Source organism: Crocodylus siamensis, chromosome 1, assembly GCF_052110815.1.
Source record: "Crocodylus siamensis isolate JL-2025a chromosome 1, ASM5211081v1, whole genome shotgun sequence".
In the NCBI taxonomy this organism is placed as follows: Eukaryota; Metazoa; Chordata; order Crocodylia; family Crocodylidae; genus Crocodylus; species Crocodylus siamensis.
This window is the reverse complement of record NC_143395.1, coordinates 160,879,866-160,899,563: the sequence shown is the minus strand read 5'-3', so window position 1 is coordinate 160,899,563 and position 19,698 is coordinate 160,879,866. Positions and strand designations below refer to the sequence as shown.

General features: G+C 44.4%; 1 protein-coding gene across 2 annotated transcripts in view; it reads right to left on the bottom strand.

The window, feature by feature from the left end:
- Window positions 1-19,698, bottom strand: part of TOGARAM2 (TOG array regulator of axonemal microtubules 2) — a 39,903-nt gene that overhangs the window by 9,189 nt on the left and 11,016 nt on the right. The window contains exons 9-17 of one of the 2 annotated variants that reach the window (XM_090031522.1): window positions 16,548-16,721; window positions 14,645-14,786; window positions 12,997-13,102; window positions 9,414-9,649; window positions 7,256-7,414; window positions 6,204-6,321; window positions 4,415-4,518; window positions 2,477-2,675; window positions 1,689-1,905 (exon numbers count right to left, since the gene is read on the bottom strand). In XM_090031522.1, coding sequence (XP_089887648.1) covers window positions 1,689-1,905; window positions 2,477-2,675; window positions 4,415-4,518; window positions 6,204-6,321; window positions 7,256-7,414; window positions 9,414-9,649; window positions 12,997-13,102; window positions 14,645-14,786; window positions 16,548-16,721 — 1,455 coding nt within the window. Of the gene's footprint in view, window positions 1-1,688; window positions 1,906-2,476; window positions 2,680-4,412; window positions 4,519-6,203; window positions 6,322-7,255; window positions 7,415-9,413; window positions 9,650-12,996; window positions 13,103-14,644; window positions 14,787-16,547; window positions 16,722-19,698 lie in introns of both variants that reach the window. The other variant, XM_090031521.1, reaches the window with a different exon arrangement.

Sequence of the window (19,698 nt, the reverse complement as noted above, 5' to 3'; positions counted from 1 at the left end):
TTAGTATGAGACTTTTATTCATGTAGAAGCACCTTACAACCTTTTCCAAGCTGTGAGGGAAAATGTAGCTTTAATGTTGTGGTAGGGGAGAGAATGAAGATGCACCACCACAGCAGGAGCTCCTGGAGAAAATGAGACTGAGATGGACCCAACCCCACCAGGAGACACAGGGCAACTGATGGCAAAGTACACTCTCTCCACATCCCATCATGGGCCATGCTGGGTGGAAAGAACCTTGGGTCGTGGCCTCACGTCCTCCATTTGAGGTTTCTAGCACCACAAAATGCACTAAAGGCCCTAAATCCAAGAGGAAGTATTTGCTTGTTCCCTCAGAAGTGTGCAGGGAGCATGAAAGCATTTTGCCCCATCATCCATTCTCTCCACACCCCCCACCCCAGTCAAATGGCTCTTGTTCACATGCACTGAACTAAGTACAATCTCACTGGCTGTGGAGGAATTATTTCTACCGTTGCCTGACCTGGACTCCACTTGCTGCACTGGCATGCCATGAAATAGGATGATATGACATGTCAAATGCAAAGTCTCAACCCCTAATCTTCAAGACACTCAACAATGTGAGAGCTCAGGACACCTGTAGATGAAAGATCATCTACAATTCCAGGATGGGGACCAGAAAACAGAGCTTCGTCTTCTGAGGGACAGTGGAACGGTCCACCACAAGGGTCTTACTCATCCATACAGGAGTCAGAGCTGTTCCAGGATCCTCTCCAAGACAATTCCTAAGCACACTAAAAATCATCAGTGACCTCACCACCCTCGGTTCCAAGCTGACATAAGCCCAGCGTACTTGGAACATAAATATCATAGTTAAAAAAAGAAATCAACACACAAACTCCAGCTAGGGAAAGAGAGAGAGAAAGACATGATAGATATACATCATAGCACTTAATGTTCTCCTAGAAACAACCCATATCATATACTACAAGGTGGGCGAGTCTACACGTGCACATTTACTGAGCGGTAATTTAGGTTACTACACAGTAACCAAAATTACTGTACAGTACGCTCACGCCTACCCATGCATGTCCATACTGTGCAATGACTATGGAGACTTATGCCATAAATTTGATACCTGCATGATCATGTTTGAAGATGAAATTTGATCATTCAGGTATCAAATTTACACCTGATTACTTACTGCACCTTAACGCACATGTAGACACCTTAACTGCACAGTAACACTGTGTGGACTGACTTGGGACTAACTTCAGTTTCAAGTCAGTCCACATACAGCATTACTGCGCTTTAACGGCTGCACATGTAGATGCTGACCTAAAAACTGCTTACGACGGAGTATCTTACTGCATAATAAGCACAGAAGACGCTAATGCATGTGTAGACGCACCTGGTGAGGATGATAAAAGAACCTGAACAGAACAGGAGATAACTGCTGAAATGCAGCCAGATCCAGGCTGTGGGTGAAAAAACAGGATCCATTTAACTGCTCAGAGCAACATTATGCAGCAGTTAAGACAGAAAGTATAGAAGAATTCAACCACATGACTCATGTTATTAAGCTAAATTACAGTACTGAAAAGGCTGAATATGCCTTCAAACCAGAACGAGTCCACTGGCCAAATCAGGTAATAAAGGGCCATTTTGAAATATTTGGTTTGAGGCCTGGAAAGGATACCTCCAGGGCAGGAACAAAATGAACAAAGCATTACCTAAATGTGTAATCAGCGTTTCCAGCACCTTCACTGCTGCAGAGTAAATACCCGAATTCTTAGAGTTCAGATTGTCAGTGACCACCGTAACCATAGAGACCATGACTGGATGTAAGCCATCTCGGAGGATGGGGATCATGGAGACAACTGATTCTAGTGCATACTGGTTCACTTTCTTGTTGGAGTCCTGAAGTCTCAGGGTAAAATCATCAAAAATCTGTTTAAAACAAAAACAAAACCAGGATGCGTGATCTCTCTGGGCCTGGTAGGGGATGTTGAAACAAAGTCTTCCTGTAAATACAAATGATAGCTCTGACCCTGCTCACACTTCCTATCAAGCTGGCGCTTGTAACTCTGAAAAGTCCCATCCATCTTCCACAGACTATTCACAGCAGTAAATGCTATGCACATTATAGCTTGCATGGTAAGGCTCTAATTTCTTTAATAGCATCTCCTTTCCCATTTTAAAGAGATGAGGAATGTTTGTGTGGATACAGGAAAGTTAGTTATTATCCCAAATTAATGCTGAGAAATCCTTATACTTAAGGAAAATACGGTCAACTTCTTCAAGACCTCAACAAGTATTTTTCTTAAAGTTATCTCTGGTCTTATACAGAAAAATGTTAATGGTTAATTAGCAATGGATTTTTGGGAGACAATGAAGGTACCCAAACCTCTTAAAGAGAAAAATGTCAGGTTGGGGCTGCTGGACTTTGCTGCTAGGAGGGTCCTGGAAGAGAAGGTGCAGGGCACAAAGGGAAAGGGAACAAAGGAAAGGCCCCCAATACCTGAATAATGTTCGAGGAGACAAACTGGGGGTTGTTTCTGCAGTGATCCATAAGAAGCATTATTCCCTCCATTCGCATCTGAAACTCCTTGGCTGTCAGGAGTTTGTTCAGCTCCTTGAGCTGGTCCATCACTTCCAGGCTGCGGAGAGATGACCGACGAACAACGGGCTGTGGTGGGACTAAGGTGTCTAGACTGGACCTCGTATTGAAAAACAAAACCAGCATGAATCCTTTGGGATTAAGGGACAACAGAGCAATGACAATAAGAGCTAAAAGGTACCCTACTGACCTCATTACAAGTAAAGCTTGGTCTTATAAATGGTCTCAAACTTACTGCAGAAGCAAAGTCTAATTAGCAGCATCTCCATTTTGTAATTAGGAAAACTGAAACATAGGGGGTTTGTACACGACACAGAGGTTTAATTATCCCTAAATTGAAGCAGTATTTATTTTAAAAACACCGCTTCAATTTAGGACAAAGTAAACCCAAGCCTCACGCACACCCATGTTGAAGCCTGATTCTTCCCTGCCTCTGCAGCAGCATGGAGGGGAGAGCGAGCTGCTGTGGGGCAGAGCAGCCCCTGAGCTGTGGGGGGTCCTGCTGCTTTTCTCCACAGCAGTAGCAGCCCCTGCCCAGGTGACACCCACCTGCAGGCACCTGGCTCGGGCAGTCCCAGGTGGGAAGCCCTAGGCACCTGCGCAGCTCAGGCAAGCAGGCTCTGGGTGGGAGGGAAATCATGCTCGCCACTTTTTTTTTTCCCCCCTTCTGTGAAGCCTGCCTTCCCAGGCTACTGCTGGGCTGCCTGCACGGCCCCTGAGCTGCACAAGGCCTGGTGCTTCCCTCCACAGCTATAGGGTTTAGAAACTATAACTTAAAGGTGCTTTATTTTGCAGTGCCCCAAAGTCATTTAAGGTGTATTATACAGTTGAGAGTGCTACAACGGCTGGAATTAACATGTAATATGCCGCCAAATATGCAAACAGCAATGCCATTGAAGCAGTGCCAAAGGTATTTAACTCGCTTTAAACCTGTTTTAAAGTGTCATCTATAAAAACCCATAATGCCTTATCCAAGGCAATTTAGAGAATTTGCCCAGCACAGGTGGGCACAGAAGCCAGGAGGGCTGGCTCCCAGCCCTGGTCTCACAACTTTCTTTTCCTAGGGTCTGATCCAAAGCCTGCTGAAATCAGTGGAAAGTTATGTCAATGGGTTTTGGATTATAACCCTTAAAATACAATTAATTGATTGTAGCATGTACCTCGGGATTCTGAACACAGTAGTGAGGCTTGTGCTCACTTTCTTCTAAGCACTGAACACAATGAAATTAAAACAAATCCACTGGGTTATCAAAGGAGAAAAGTTACTGGTAGGTCCACTGCCAGCTCTGGGAGCAAATGGACCAAGCTCCTGTCTTCAGCTCCAATCCAGCATAGCAGGAAGTGATGCTATCCATAGTCTACCTGCAGCTACCTGGAATCAGTGGGGGGGTTTTGTCATAAAATGCTAATTCATAAAAACTAAACCTTTTCATATACCAGTTTTGAAGCAACTGTCGTTTAGAGTTCAGGGTGGAAATTTCTGGTCAAGAACCAGAGGAGACACCTACTCTGGGAATAATTGATAGTCTCCTGGGAAGGGCACTCAGATGGGATGTATAACAGGTTGAACAGATTCTTCTAGCCACAGGACTACTAGCTGTTTTCTTTATGTGGTGGGGGATTGGTTTCTCCCATTCGTTTTTCTTGAAGAACTTCTAAAGCTCTTGGGTTCATCTCAATGCAGTGTTGGAAGAGAATTTTTGAAATCTCAAAAGGTTTTGTGAGCTGGGAACACTGCTTGCTGCTCAGCCCTATCAGATGCATTTAACTGATAAACAGGGCTGAAAACTCCCCCACGTGTTCAAAACTAACACAATGACGACCAAAAAGGTTTAATACCCTTCATCAGAAGGCAGGCTGTCGCGGGAGACCGTCAAGCTGCTGTTCCTAGACTCCCTGCGGCCTTTGGCAGAAGGGGGTTCAGATGCATCATCTTCCATCCCCTATATACATATAAAAATACATCTATAAGAAGTGAGAGAAGATGGGTAATAACTTGCTTAAAGTACTAAGGGCAAAATACAGGTTAGAACCAAGATCCTTGCTTCTGAAGGAGTAAAGCAGAGCTCAAACAGGGAAAAGAGCTAAAGACTCCAAAAAAGTCTGTAAAGTCACTGTCTTCACTGTCACCATCTTATCCACTGGAGGGACACCAAGATAAAGCACTGACAGACAGGGGCACCTGAAGAGAGACAAATGAAACCAGTCGCATGTGGAAGCCCTGCAGTCACAAAGAGCTACCAGCCAGCAAGTGAGCATGCAGTTAACTCTGGTAAGGGTTGGATCCCCGTTAGACTTTCTAAAATGGCCATTTCCAATTAAGACCGTTTCAGGCTGGACATAAGGAAGAATTTCTTTACTGTCCGAGCCCCCGAGGACTGGAATAGCCTGCCATCGGAGGTGGTTCAAGCACCTACACTGAACACCTTCAAGAGTAAATTGGATGCTTATCTTTCTGGGATCCTATGATCCCAGCTGACTTCCTGCCCTTTGGGTGGGGGGCTGGACTCGATGATCTCCCGAGGTCCCTTCCAGCCCTAATGTCTATGAAATCTATGAAATCCTTTCCTGCCATGCCCTCATTTGCAGTCTGATAATTCTGCATGACTTTAGATAGTGGAAACTGTCCCTGTGGCCACAGAAAGGAGAGACTCAGCTGCTCCACAGTAATTGTCTCTATTCCCATTTAACCTATGTTGAAAATAAACCAGGGCCATCTAAATGAAACAGATCTGTGTTGTCTCCGTTTAGCCTTCACTTTCTCCCAGGATAACTGTGGACACACAAACCATTACCATGGAACAGCTGAGGTGTGATAAGTCTCCACTCCCTACTAACTGTGGGCACACAGGGTGGCAACAGTAGTCTGAGCAACATGATAATAGCACCCACATTTCAACTCTCAGTCTTCTCTCTCTGGAATATTGTGACCCCCCCACCTACAACAGTGTGACCCCACTATGTGAGCTCTGGATTGGAAACGATTGTTATAAAAGGTTTCTGTGGGCCTAAAGACTATTAAGGAAATTTTAGGCAAGTCAATTCATGTCTCATTCTTGCTTTTCCAGGTCCCCCAACCCCTTCTCCCCCCTCCAAAAAAAAATTGTTTCTTTTCCTCAAGAGAAATGGGCAAAAAAAAAAAAGCTCATCAGGATGATTTTCTACTGCTAGTGAATATTCTCACAGCACTTTTGAGTTCAGTGACACAACCTGAGAGGAGGGATGATACTCCTGAAGTAAAGAAATTATATAAACCACTGGGATAGCCATATATCACACCCCTGTTCCAAAATCTTCTAGGGGATTTTTCCCTTTACTTATGGAAAAGAGGTTTACAAAGAACTACTCTCATCCCTGCCCTCTTTCTGTTTATGGATGCAAAGAAGGCCATTGCCCTCTCCTTCCCATTCTTTATTATGGTCATAATCCTACATCAATTATTCCAAATCTAGATCCCCAAATGCTTGCACATAAAATGGCTCCGGATCTGCAATTCAGTCCCATAAAAAGAAAACTCCAAGGAAAAAGGAACGGTGCAAGAGAGAAAGAAAGAGAGAGGTTATGTTTAGACTTGCAAGGCAATATTGGTACATTCCTATAGAAGATATATATCCTACTAAGCACTTACTTTCTGCTTAATTGTTGCCATGACATCCCGCAAGTCATGTGATGGGAGACACTGTTTCAAATATCCATCAAATTTTGGGTGGGGCATCAGTATATTCAACATTTTCCGTCCGTAAAACCTAGCATGGAAAGGAGACTAACTAATTAAAAAACATTTTACCTCAGAACATCACCATCTCATTCGTCCATCCGGGAAGCTGGCAGTGTTACAAGAACACATTTTTTTTTATGTTCCTCATGGGCAACGCACTTCGTAAGAACTTTTAATCCCGTCAATAGGGAGTGAGATTTATCTCAAATTGACATCAGTATACAACACTGCATACTGTCTGCAATAGGAAATGCAGCAGGAGAGCAGTGAGAAAAGAAATAGTCTGGTTCCATAGAGATCTATTCATGAATGCAGGAATCTACTTTTCCTCCGAAAGACATGTGGGACACCTATAAATGTTAATAATAGTATCAGCTTGGTTTTCCAATGAGGTTTTCATTTTATAGGATTCCAACGTGCTTTAAACAAATTACTGTATAGGAATTTTTTCGTCACTGAAATGGAATATGTTCAACCACAGACCACAGCAATGCATGATAGTTTAGGACAGAATGTGACAAATACCATAACCAATTGAAACTGCAGGAAGGAAGAATACACTGATTCAGTGCTGTTGGAATGGGACCAGAACCATCTTATTCTTCCCACAAAAGCACTGGGGTCTTTCAGTGGCCAGGGCTTCAGCTTTACCCAACATTCAACAAGAGTCAAGGAAGTCATGTGCACATGTTGGCATCAAAGATAATTGTTGCTAGGAGCACACAGCTAATTGCAATCAATTAAAATAATGAATGTTTCATACAACATAAGTATTTAAATGTCTCTCCTTTGCCAGAAAACCCAGAAGAAACTGAGCATTCTTTAGCCAACATTATACTCAGAGAAATATTCTTCTTTACACTCATCTTACATTGCATTGCACTACATATAGTTTGCCATTTGCCAGCCACTCAGAAGAAAAGTTTCTGCTCCTCGGAGATGGAAGGGACATCAGCTCTTACCGAGTGTCTTGATTGCTGTCTTGAGCAAGCTTCACCAGTGTCCGGACCAGCAACTCTGTACTGTCTCGGGTGCCCGACAGAAGTTTTTCTGCTCCAATCTGTTCCACGACGGTTAGCAAGTGCTCGGCAGTACACCTTCGAATGAGGGGGTTACGATGACTGGAAGCAAGACATCAAATAATCAGATCACAGGAATGTAGGGCTGCAGAGGACTTCACAAGGTCATCTAGTCCAGCCCCTGGCTCAAGGCAGGGTCATCCCTAACTGAACTATCCTAGCTCGTGTCTGTCTGACCTGGTTTTGAAAACTTCCAAGGATGGAGATTCTACAGTGACCCTAGATAGCCTGTTACAATGCCTGACCCTCCCTCATAGTCAGAAAGTTCCTCTTGATCTCCAACATAAATTTCCCCTGATGCAGTTAGGAGCCATTTCTCCTAGCCCTGTCCCCTACAGCCACAGAGAAAAGGCCATCTCCATCCTATTTATAATCATTCTTCAAGTATCGGAAGACAGTTAACAAATATACCCCTAAATCTTCTCTTCTCCAGACTAAATAACCTTAATTTTTTTTAGCCTTTCCTCATAAGTATTGCTTTCCAAGCCCCTAATCATTTTCATTGATCTGAACTGGACTTTTTCTGAACTGTCCACATCTTTCTTGAACTGTGGGGCCCAAAACTGGACACAGTACTCCAGGTGAGGCCTCATCAGTGCTGAACAGAGTGGAAGAATCACTTCCTTTGATTTGCAGGTGACACTCCTGTTAATATAACCCAGTATGCCACTAGCTTTTTCTTGCAACAAGAGCACATTGTTGGCTCACATTGAGCTTATGGTCCACTGCAACTCCCAGGTCCTTCTCTGCAGTACTGCAGCCCCGTTGCTCATTTCCCAGTCTGTATTGGTCCATTCAATTATTCTGTCCCAAGTGCAGGACTTTTCATTTGTCTTTGTTGAATCTCATCTGGTTGATTCACAGATACTTCTGTGATCCTTCATCCCAAAAGTATGGCTCTCTCTCTCTTCAGCCAAAAGACAATTCCTGTAGTGATGGGCCCCCTATTCCTTTCTCTGTGGATTAGGCCACTCCTGGGTAATATTATCCAATTACATACAAAGCCAATATATTACAGAGGATAAGAGGAGAATTCAGTCCCTACAAGCCACGTTGATACACAGGGTCTTTGATGAAATTACTAACCCTGGGAAGGAGGGAAGGGAGAGGTAATTTATGCCAGTTGGTAATTTTGGTAATACAAACACTGAGCACTAGTACTGTACCCAGACTTAGCCCATCGATTTGTTTCCTATCCAGCTGCCAAATGAATGCTCAGAGAGCCAACACAACAAGGGACAGTGCTGTGGTACATTCAACAGTGCAGCAAGTGTATTTTTCCTGGAGATGCATAAGACTATATGGCAACAGCCAGGTATTTTAAAGTTTTAGCAGCTGCAGAATGGGGCATATACCTCAGTCTCCATGGTCTCTAAACTGTCATTTATTTGCATAGATACCAACCATTTGAAAGCACCAGGCATCAGTTGCGTCAATGTAGTGAATCACTCACTGGACTCCCCAGAAATATAATTCCCCAGGACGATGTGCATCTCAGGACCCACATAATCTCCCTCCTCATAATGAAACTGATATTTTGGCAATGCTCAACTGTGCATTTTTAAGTTTTAAAGGTAAATGATGGAGCTGTCCTCCTCTCAGAAGCTAAACTTGTGTGGTAGGACCCTGCAGTTTTTCCTGTAGATGCTCTAACTGCCCAGATTGCCCTCTCTGTTGCTTTTGTTATTGAAATTCTGATTATGCAGTTTCTCCCGGTGTCCTTGGGGTTAGGATTCTAAGCAAGTTAAGCAGGAATTGCTGTTGTTGCATTCCCTGGAGACCATAAAAAACATAAAATAGTCCTTTCCAATAATCTAGCACATCCCCACTGCCATACTATCTAAACAACATCGACCGACTCTGATAAAACAGAAGTCTTCCTGGTGTAGTGTACTGTCAACACTGCTAAGTGTAAATGGGATCTTGGTGATGAAATTCCCAAGAGCTGCAGAAGAACCCAGCCCAAGGGATTCCCCACTACTCTTTCTGATGGAGGCAAGCAATTAGTGGCAACAAAGATCAGACTGGGAGAACCACCTACTTCACTCCATTAGCCGTAAGGGCAGCCATTGCTCTTGCAGGGGTCACATTCCCCACCATGAGGCCAAGAGATTGATCAGCCACTTTCTGAATGAACTCGCTGGAATCCCCTGTCTTCTGGAGCAGGACCCGAACCGTCTCCTCCACCTCCTGGTCCATGTGCTTCTTCATGGTCCTAAAGAGCTCACCAAGGGTGCTGATAGCAAAGCGAGACACCTTTGAGCGGAGATTACTAACCTGTAGGAGGCAAAGTCATGAACAGGACACAAGAGTCATTTTAGGGAAAAAGGGATTGATTTTGATATCCAGAGGGCCACAGGAAAAGCAGACCCACATACCATTTCAAAGGGAAATATATAATCTACTGTTCTGAGTCAACAATAGGAAGCACAGATCTACCGCTGGCTCTGACACCAACTCTTTCTGTGGCCTTTGGCAAATCACTAAGAGCCCAATGCAGCATGATTGTTTGTGGGGTAAAGAACACTCAAACAAGTGCAGGCAGTACTGAGCCCTTGACTTCTCTAATTTAGCTTTTGATCTCCCTTCCAAAGTGAGTGTCCTAGCCACTGCTGTACTGGAGATAAGGGAGATGGGTAACACTAATTCATTCTCCATTCTGTGAGTATTGCCAAAGTCTCCTCCTGAAGGAAGCCTAAAAAATAAAATAATAAATAAATAAATAAAAGATTTTAAGAAAGACTGAAATAAACCATTTTGTATGTGTCCCCATTCCTCCCTTTCCTTTAGCCAAAACCAAGTTACTGAATCTGTATGAATTTGGAAAATAAGCTTGGCTGATCCCAAACTGCATCTTCTTAAGAATAAATGATTCACCAAAACATTTTGTCTGCCTCTGGTTCTGAAGATTAGTTAAGATACATAAGACCATTGGAGAATAATTGTTCACATGGGCCTGATCCTCCATGATGCTGAGGTCTCCTAATTCCCATTGAATCAGTGGGAGTTCAGCATGAGTTGGAGCTGGGAGGGAACTAAGGACTTGGAATGGCTTTGACCCCCCAAACCATGCAACTATCACCAACCATTTGCAGGGAGGATTTTTTCACCTAATCATCCCCCTGTGCTTGAACTGTAGAAGTTAACCTCTAGTCATGAAGTTTAGAGCACTCAGCACTACTTTGGATTGGGCTCTATTGACAAAACATGGTCCCAAAGACTAGAACAGACAAGCAACTGGAAGCCAAAAGATTGTTTTTGAAAGATAAGTCAGCATTGTCCTTTAGCAGAAGATGATCCAGTGGTTCATCCAGTATCCATCTTAATTCCTTATTTTACTGTTTTTTTAAAGTATAATACAAAAGACCAGAGAATATAACACCTGGACCATAAAAGCAACATCTGGAACAGGAATAAAACAAAAGAAACCCATGTCTTGGCAGCTGATCTTCTGGAAGAGAGATAGAGGCACTTTCCTAGATGAATGGAAGAATGAGAGAGGCCCCTCAGCTGTAAAGTACAATGTGAACACCTCTACCCTCCCAATCCTGAATATCAAATTTGGAAGACGTGGTCTGAATCCTGAAGGTCTGAAACTAGATAACTAAAGGCTCAGTAGGTCTTAACACCACCACAGTCACTCAAACCCTGCCACAGCCCCCCAGACCTGCTCATGCCCCTCACTTCCCCCCACACACACACCTGCTGGTGCCCCTCACCCCACATCCACAGCCCCCTGTCCCCCCCAACAGCCAGAGCTATAGGACCAGGGACCCAGATCTGTAGCACCCTGCCCCTGACAGGAGCCAGCGGCTGCTGCAGCCTGGACCCACGCCCCCCAAATCTGTGTGTGGGGTGGGAGCAGACATGGCTGTCCGCTGTGGGCTTGGGCTCCCACCCTACTGCCCTGCCCCGGGGCCTTCACAGCCTGGCGCGTGCAACCCAGCTCTGCAGAGAACAGTGGGGCCATGCGGACATCTCCTTGCCATTGTGAGCTTTGCGCTGCTTTGGCAATGTGTCCCCTGCCTGTGTGGCAGCAGTGAGGGGCACAACCCTGTGCAGCTGCCCCCGCTGCTGCCACATGGTCAGGGGACACGTTGTCAGGGCAGCGCAGAGCTCACAGCATTAAGGCTGCCCCTGCCCTGCACACAGATCTGGAGGGCACAGGTCCCTCCTGCCACCCTAAGAGTGTGCACAGTGCCAGGGAGCCAGCCCCACTCTCCCCACCCCCGGACGAGCCGCCCATTCCACTCCCCATCAGGGCCCTGCGGCCACACATTGCAGCCCTGGGCCCCAAGCCCCAGACCACCCCAGCTGGGCAGCAGCCTCAGCCCCAGCGCCACCCAATTCCTCCCTCCCTCCCTATGGGGGGCATCAATCCCCACCCCCACTATCTACAGGAGCTGCCCTCCAGGCTGCCAGGGGCATATACATGCACATGGTGCCCCCTGCCTGGCTGCCCACCCTCCTCCTGCTCCCTCCCAGCCCCCTGGAACTCTGCCAGTCCGCAGAGAGCTCCCTGAAAAAGTGCAAAATATGTTGGTTTCTCTGTTAAAGTGAAAAATCCATGTTTTCCTTAAGTAAAGGGGGAAATCCATGTTTTTTCCATTTTTCTGTGGCAAATGGAAAACCTGGATCCCTGAAGGACCCGCAAGAAATAGGTACCCATCTTCCATGTCAGCAGCTCAGACATGCAGGGAGGGGGAAGAGAGAGAAAGAGAGAGAGAGTCGGTGTCTCACAAGGCTGAACATAAGGCCTGGGAGCCAAAGGCTCCCATCATCCTGACTGACAAGCCAGACTAGGATCTGGTAAATCACCTTCAAGAGGCCTCAGTCTCCATGTTTGTAGAATGCATAATGATAATCCCTAAATCAGCTGTTGTCAACCTGCTTAGACTTGAGGCCCACCTCAGAAAAGGCCGGCTCTTAGTTTTCACTCATTTTTTTGACTGTGAAAAATAAGAGAACAGTTCTGTTGCAAAAAAACTCAGAAAGACCACAACAGGCCAAAATGTTTTTGAGACTATGGATTCCTATTTGAAATCTCTGGGTTTATCTTGTGAATCAGCGCTGCACACCTAACAGCGCTAACATTGCACAGCACCCTGCAATAGCCATAAAAGGATCACAAGGCACCCCAGGGTGCCACTGCACCCTGGGTGAGAATCATTGCCCTAACTCAGAGATGATACATGCAAGCACCCACTCATGCCACAGAAAGATGTATGCAAGAGGCAAGGATTTCTTGGACTATTCAAGTTTATATTTACAGTAGCGACGAGTTAGAAAACTGAGGCCTGCGGGAGAACATCTTGCATTCGAAAGCTTATCTAATTTTATTCCAACTACATAGCTGATCCAATAAAAGATATCACCCTAAGAAATCCTTGCCTCTCAATTTCTAAACCATGACAGCTACAACATCATTTTTACACTACATCTGGGCATAGATTCTGTACATGTAGAGACAGCTATTATATGTATAAGTCTAGATATCAGAAACACAGACATATAGAGACAGAACTAAAATATATAGATAAAAGTGGAGATAAGGATAAACATGGATATCTACTCTTTACACTGCAGGAGGCACAAGGGATAAACATGAAGCACCCATATCTTACCTCTCTGGTAACCGCCAACGAAACATCATGAATTCTACTAAGGAGGACTTCTGAATGGCAGGTAGCCAGACGGCGGATGCCAAAGAGTCCTTTCTCTTTCAGCTGCCTGAACAAAATAGACAAAGAGGAAAATATCATTGGTCCAGCATTGCATTTTGCTAAGCACAGTGCCAAATACAACCTGGAATTCAGCCTGGAAACTGAAACATACTCCAAAGCCCAACAACTGAGGGTTGAGAAGCAAATGTACTACATTTTCCAGAAAACTGCCTATTAACAAAATGTTCACTTAAAAAAAAAAACAAAAAAACGACTTTCTAGCCCTTAATAGCTACTCCGTGCGATTCCCCAGGGACGTAGCCTGGAGGAAGGTGTATGATTGATTCACTCGTTCCACATGATAGACTCCAGCCTTGAGAAATCTACAGATTTTCATGGCAGACTATGGATTTTCCATCTCCATTTGGACTCAGGAGACATAATTTGCCTCTCTCTTATAACCCCTATTGATGTTGCTAATCTGTTTCCTGACCTCCCTCACTGAGCTAACAGTGCCACCTCTTGATAAGCAACAAGAAACACAGTCTTCAGCAACAATAGCCCCCATCACAGCAGACCTGGGCTAGTCCTGCTCAGATTTGCAGTAGTGGAGAGTTAGAGAGGAAACCAGAGGAACAGAGGTGGAAGGGGAAGATATTTAAGTAAAACCATATACCTGTGCTTATACAGCAAGGTACACTATGGTCCAGAAGAGCTCTACTGAAGTGAATGGAATCACTTTGGATATACTCTGATGAAACTTGGATCATAATTAGGCCCAGTGTCCTCCAGAGCTCACAGAAATTCTTCACCCCTGCTCTGTGTCTACCTAAATAGCAGGAAGTGGGGGGGGAAATAATTCAGGAGATCCTGGCTCCCTAATAAAAAAATTACTCTCCTCATCCCATGCTCCCAAACCATCATGTAGAAAGGCTGCAAGAAGACCAGTTCTCGAGTTTCAATGCAAGAGGAGAAACAGTGTGGAAGTCCCTTCACCCCAAGCAATGCAAGTGATGGCTTGAGCCCTGTGCACAGACCTGTAATTTGGAGATAAGGGAGGCTGCAGTTTTCCAAATGACCACCGCCCTCTGACCACAAAAGAAGGGAAGGAGACCCACTGCTCTTACCCACATTTGCAGCAGTGAGACCAGAAGGGAAGGTAACAAAGGACAAAACTCTACCTCCCCCAGCATCTTGAAGCCTTCTACATGCTAGGGCCAAAACCTGCTTCTAGCTTTGTGACCACTAAAGAAGTGTTCACCTCCTTTGACTGGGAATCATGAGAGGGAAGTGATGCCTGGGGGGACACTGGTTTCTAGATGGATAATCTTGTGATTGCTCCATGATTTTACCTCTTCTCTGGAACTACCATTTGAGGCTACACAAAGATCCAAAAGAGGATAGCACCAAACAAGGTAAGCTAACCTGTTCTGCACCTACACAGCAGTACAGCTAGGAGTAGGAGACCCAGTTTGGATAATGGCTGGGGAGGTTTTTACTGCCTCATATTGAATGAAGAGGAAATGTATTGTGGAGGCTCTGAACACAGCTTTGGAGGAGACAGCTGCTGAGGGACATACAAGGAGGGAAGGGTAGAGATTTTCCTCACCAGTCATTGCTACTGAGCCACTTGAGTGCATCCATCATCCCCTGCTCTGGGAGAGAGAAGGGTCTCATTTCGGACATATCCCCACTTTCAGATTCCTCCTCCCACTCTGAAGAACCCAGAATATTTGCTGGCAGAGAGTTAGCTGTAAGTACAAAAATCAAATACGCTGACATAAATATGGTGGTGCTAATCCCCATTCTATAGCAAAGGTTTAAGCCAAGGTTCCCGAAGGAGTCTGATTTTAACTCTGCCCCTCTGATGGTTAACTCCAGTTGCTGTTTGTCTGTGTCAGATGTCAGCAATCTCATTTTCATGAGTTTCAGAAGTTTCACATCACAAATGTTTATGCAACATGAACTCAAGAAAAGAGAAAAAAACATCCTCAACTCTTGTAAACTGGGGCAGCTTCACTGGCTCCAGTGGAAGATCTGGCTCATAGTTTTCCCAACATCCAAACTCTTACCACTTGAGTGGAAAGTCTGCAAATTCACACAGGAATTCATTTTACCTTGGCACTGGGAATGTAGGAATTTGTGTTTTTCATAGTTTTATGAGTCCTGTAAAGATTTTTGTTCTAGAGATCTGTACATTAAATGCATGTCAAGAGTGCTGGGATAGAATATATTCATCATCAAATAGGGTTGTTTATAAGCTGTGCAAAAGCTTAGCTTTCTTCTGCAGATAATTTAAAATGTCTAACCCTTATGGTAGTGAAGGTAAGAAGATGAAGTAATGGCAAATGCAAATATACTAGACAACAAATTTGTTAGGGAACCCATGTGCCATCAGGAGTGTTAGAGGTAAAAAAAATCCACACCTAAAGATCTAGATGCAAGAAATTTTTGTCTTCTAAACGTAGATAAAGCTCTGTGTCTTCTAGATGGGCTGATTATAACTATCATATAAAACTTCAAGGAATAGTGGACATATAATTATATAGTGTCCACATGGCATGGAAGAAATCTAATACCAAAATTCAAGGATGAGATTTTCAAAGGTGGTCAGTCTAATCATTTTTGTAAATCTCATCCTAAATAGAAAAGGAAAAGAATCTTTGATGGCATATGGATACAGACCCAGCCAAACCCTTCTTATCTTGCAATAGTTTATGAAATCCCATCATAAGATCTTCAGACAGAACAGATGCTTTCAGAGCAAGAGGGACCAGAGTCACTAGAAATTTCCCTTTGTCCTTTGTTAATTTACTGCAGAGGACAAACAGTTTGAATATCCCCATGAAGCTTTCCACATCTGTCATTGTATTAGGCTATAGGCTGTGAGCATAGCTTGTGTCCACTTCATGTGTCCCAGATCTAACCCCAAAGGCTGGATGTCTATAACCACCTCTAGCTGTGATAGCATTATTGTATAATGCCATACCTGCAAACAACTTATTTCTGCTGTTCTATACAGGAAGACAATAAGGATAATCACTGAAAAGTCATGTAATGACACCGGAACCTTCTGGGGAGAGGAGGAGGTAACTTAGATCACTTATGGAAATAAGGGAATCCAGATTGGCTGCATCAGAGCTCATGTAACTTTGCAGGATATGCACACACAAAAGCTTTTCTGAACGTGCAAATAACATCCTAAAAGGGAGATGAAGCTGCAACAGCAGCAGCAAAAAACAATTAGACATTCAAAATGAATGAAGCACCCAAACCTGGAGTTCCACTAACTCCTTATTCAGGCAGACTTTCCCTGGGCTATATGAAGGCTCATTTCAGTGTCACTCAGCCTGGAACAACTCCTCTATGCTTACTATGAATTTATACTAGTGCAAATAAGAGCAGAATTTGAACCAGGGATCACTGGCATCCATGGACCAAAGCACCCTGGACTTGTGCTCAGACCTGCATCTTGTCTATGCCCTGTTCCCCACAGACCAAGCAAATCTCACCTGAAGAGTGGCGCAGGAAGCTGCTCTCATGATTGATGATGGGGATGCTTGGCAAAGATGGCCTGTTGACTCTTTTCTTTAAGGCAGCACCAAAGCTGGCTCTACATGGGTTGCTCATGCTGTGTGAAATGGAGATGAGCCCATTGGTATTAAGTGGGCCAAAGCCTGTGGAAACTGAAAGAGCCAAAGGCAAGTAGTCATTTTTTCCAGTGATGGACTGGATAGCTCAAAGCATAGTCACTGAGAATGCAGGGGCCTGAAGGCCCTGGTCCCCCTCGGGAAGAGGGCCGTCACCTGAAATGCGTAAAAATTTCCATGTCTATCATCTTAGCGCCCTCCCCATTCCCAGCAAAAATAAGAGTTGGTGCCTGTGGCTAAGGGGTTGATACTGGGCAAAGGCGGGGGGTGGGGGTTGTTCTTTACAGAAAAGTACCACAGTACTGTCCATAAGAATCCAGACATAGAGGCAACACTATCATAAGCTGTAGCTCCAGGCATCGTAATATAGCAGTACTTTCTATAAAGGAACTTAGCATCCCACTTCCTCTGTTCTAGCCACTGCTGAGATGAGCGGAGGATTTATGCCTCCAGGGGCTGTCAATCCAGCACTAAATTCACTTTACCAACTCACAGCAATAAAAAGTAGAGGTAACCTTGTAGAATACCCTTGGGCTGAGTGCTGACTTGCAGCTTTCCCTGCTGCCACACTCCTTGGAGTTTGTGCCGCAGTACAATCAACACTCGTCAGTTGCAATTAAGTCAGAGCCTGTAAGTTGTGCTCTAGTGCATATTTTATTTATATATAATATCAAAAATATATTTTAGATATATATTTTATCCACACACACACTTTACTCTCCCATATATGTATATGCAACACGTGAACTATTCAGACTTTCCAAAAACATATGCTTCTTGAGGGTGTTTCTGAAGGCAGGGTGATTTGTCTTCTTGTGTGAGCAAGATCTTCATATTTTAATTAAAAACATTTTTATTTAAATTCATCCAGGTTATAACTTAGTTATAAACTTTCTTTTGGACTCATTGGCTTTTCTTTGTCACAGCAGGCTCTGCTGCAACATGAAAGACATGCTGCAAAAGCCCAAGTCTGATCTGCATGGCAAAATGAATCACTGGATAAAGCCTGTGCTGGGGAACATGAGGTGTGAGCTCTGGTTCTGGCTCAGCCAGTGACTCCCTGGGTGGCTTTGGGTGAGCCACTCTATGACTGAGTTTCACCATCTGCAAAGTGGGAATAATTACTTTCCAGATTTGTTTGTGAACTGGTTTGAGATCTTGCATGAAAAGCACTATAGAACTGTTAAATCTTATTATCATCAGCAGCCATATTATTAAAGAGGAAGGCTACTCCCATGGTTAGGTACTGACCAGCTTCCAGAGCTGTTAATCCAGCACTAAATTCACTCCAACTCAGAGCAGTAAAAAGCAGAGGTGACCTTGTAGAATATCCTGCACTGCCACAGACTTCCTGTCTAACTGTGAGCAAGTCACTTGGAGGCAGATCCAAGTGTCCTAGGCCTGACACTAGTTTCTTGCTCTGTCACTTGCTCTCTCACTGTGCAGGAAAGGACTCTCGCATTCCTTTTTGCACACTGGCCTAGCTGCAACTTGGGGTGGAAACTGACAGGTGTTGTGTGGGCCTATTCCAGCCTTGCCCATTGCCTGTTTTTTGGGAATTCTCCTGGGCTGTGGCAGGCAGTTGTGATTCAAGCTCGTACAATCCCACATACAATCCAGCAGGCTAAAGAAAGCTTGTAACCCAGGTCTCCCACTTTCTGGGCAAGCACTCTAAGCACTGGGCTATTACATTAATAGAACCTCCTCTTCCTGCATGTTTCTCATGAAAGTGGCTGTGCCTTATGTTGAATACAGTACTTTTGAGAAGTGTCAGCATGGTCAGAGGGCACCTATTGGAGTGGCATCCTTAAGGGACTTCAGCCCAAGAAGTGCATAGTTTACCTATCCCAGGTGGCACTAAGTAGAAGGTGTACCGACCATTCAAATCATACATTAGGGCAACAGTTATGGCCAATTCCAATATCAGAACCTAAAGTACTTAAGTATTTTGGGGTCTGCAGCACATGACTTCTGAGGAGAGGCTGCAGGACCTGGCGTTATTTAGTCTGCAGAAGAGAAGGCTGAGGGGGAATTTGATAGCAGCCTTCAACCCCTTGAAAGGTGGTTCCAAAGAGGATGGAGCTTGACTGTTTTCAGTGCTGACAGATGAGAGAACAGAGAGCAATAGTCTCAAGTTGCAGCAATGGAGTTTTAGGTTGGATATTAGGAAAAAATCTCACTAACAGGGTGGTGAAGCACTGGAATGGATTACCTAGAGAGGTGGTGGAATCTCCATCCTTGGAGGTTTTTATGGCCCAATTTGACAAAGCCCTGGCTGGGATGATCTAGTTTGGGTTGGTTCTGCTTTGAGCAGGGGGTTGGACTAGATGACCTCCTGAGGTCCCTTCCAACCCTCATTTTCTATGATTCTGTGATTCAAAGTAAGATTTCGTGACAAAGTATTGTGTCTGTAGTTAGCCTGGGTTTTTGCTTATCACATTTCAGATGCCTATGTGCTTTTTTAGATTTCGCCTTTACCCTTTTCTTCCCATTCCCCATTTGTTAGATAGGGAAAATAGACTTGCTCTATCCTACTGGGGTTTTGAGAGGAAAAATCCATTATGGAGCATGCTGCACTCAAGAACTACAGTAATAGGGATCTTTATGAGCACCTTAAACTATGCTATCTGGGATAGCTGGGACCCATGATCAGCCACCCTTGGGTGAAAGTCTCTTTCTATGGGTTTCTCAGACTGACTGCATACTGAAAGGAGCTCCTTCCAAGCACACCAGAAGTAGAGAAATGTAGTGGTCCCTATCAGGAGATTTGAACTGGGGTTAGATAATCTATGGACAATGCCTGTGGCAATGATGATTGCTTCTCCAAAGAGATCTTCCTGACCTACAACTCTGATTATAAGAATGGAATATAGTGACCCTAAACCATAGGCACTCACACTCTCTGTATTTACTCACACAGTGTATTTGAGGTACAACATGCTCCCAGCCTATGTGACAGAATTTTGCACTCTACACAGGTGCCGATGACTACATATGGTACAGGCCAGAGGCA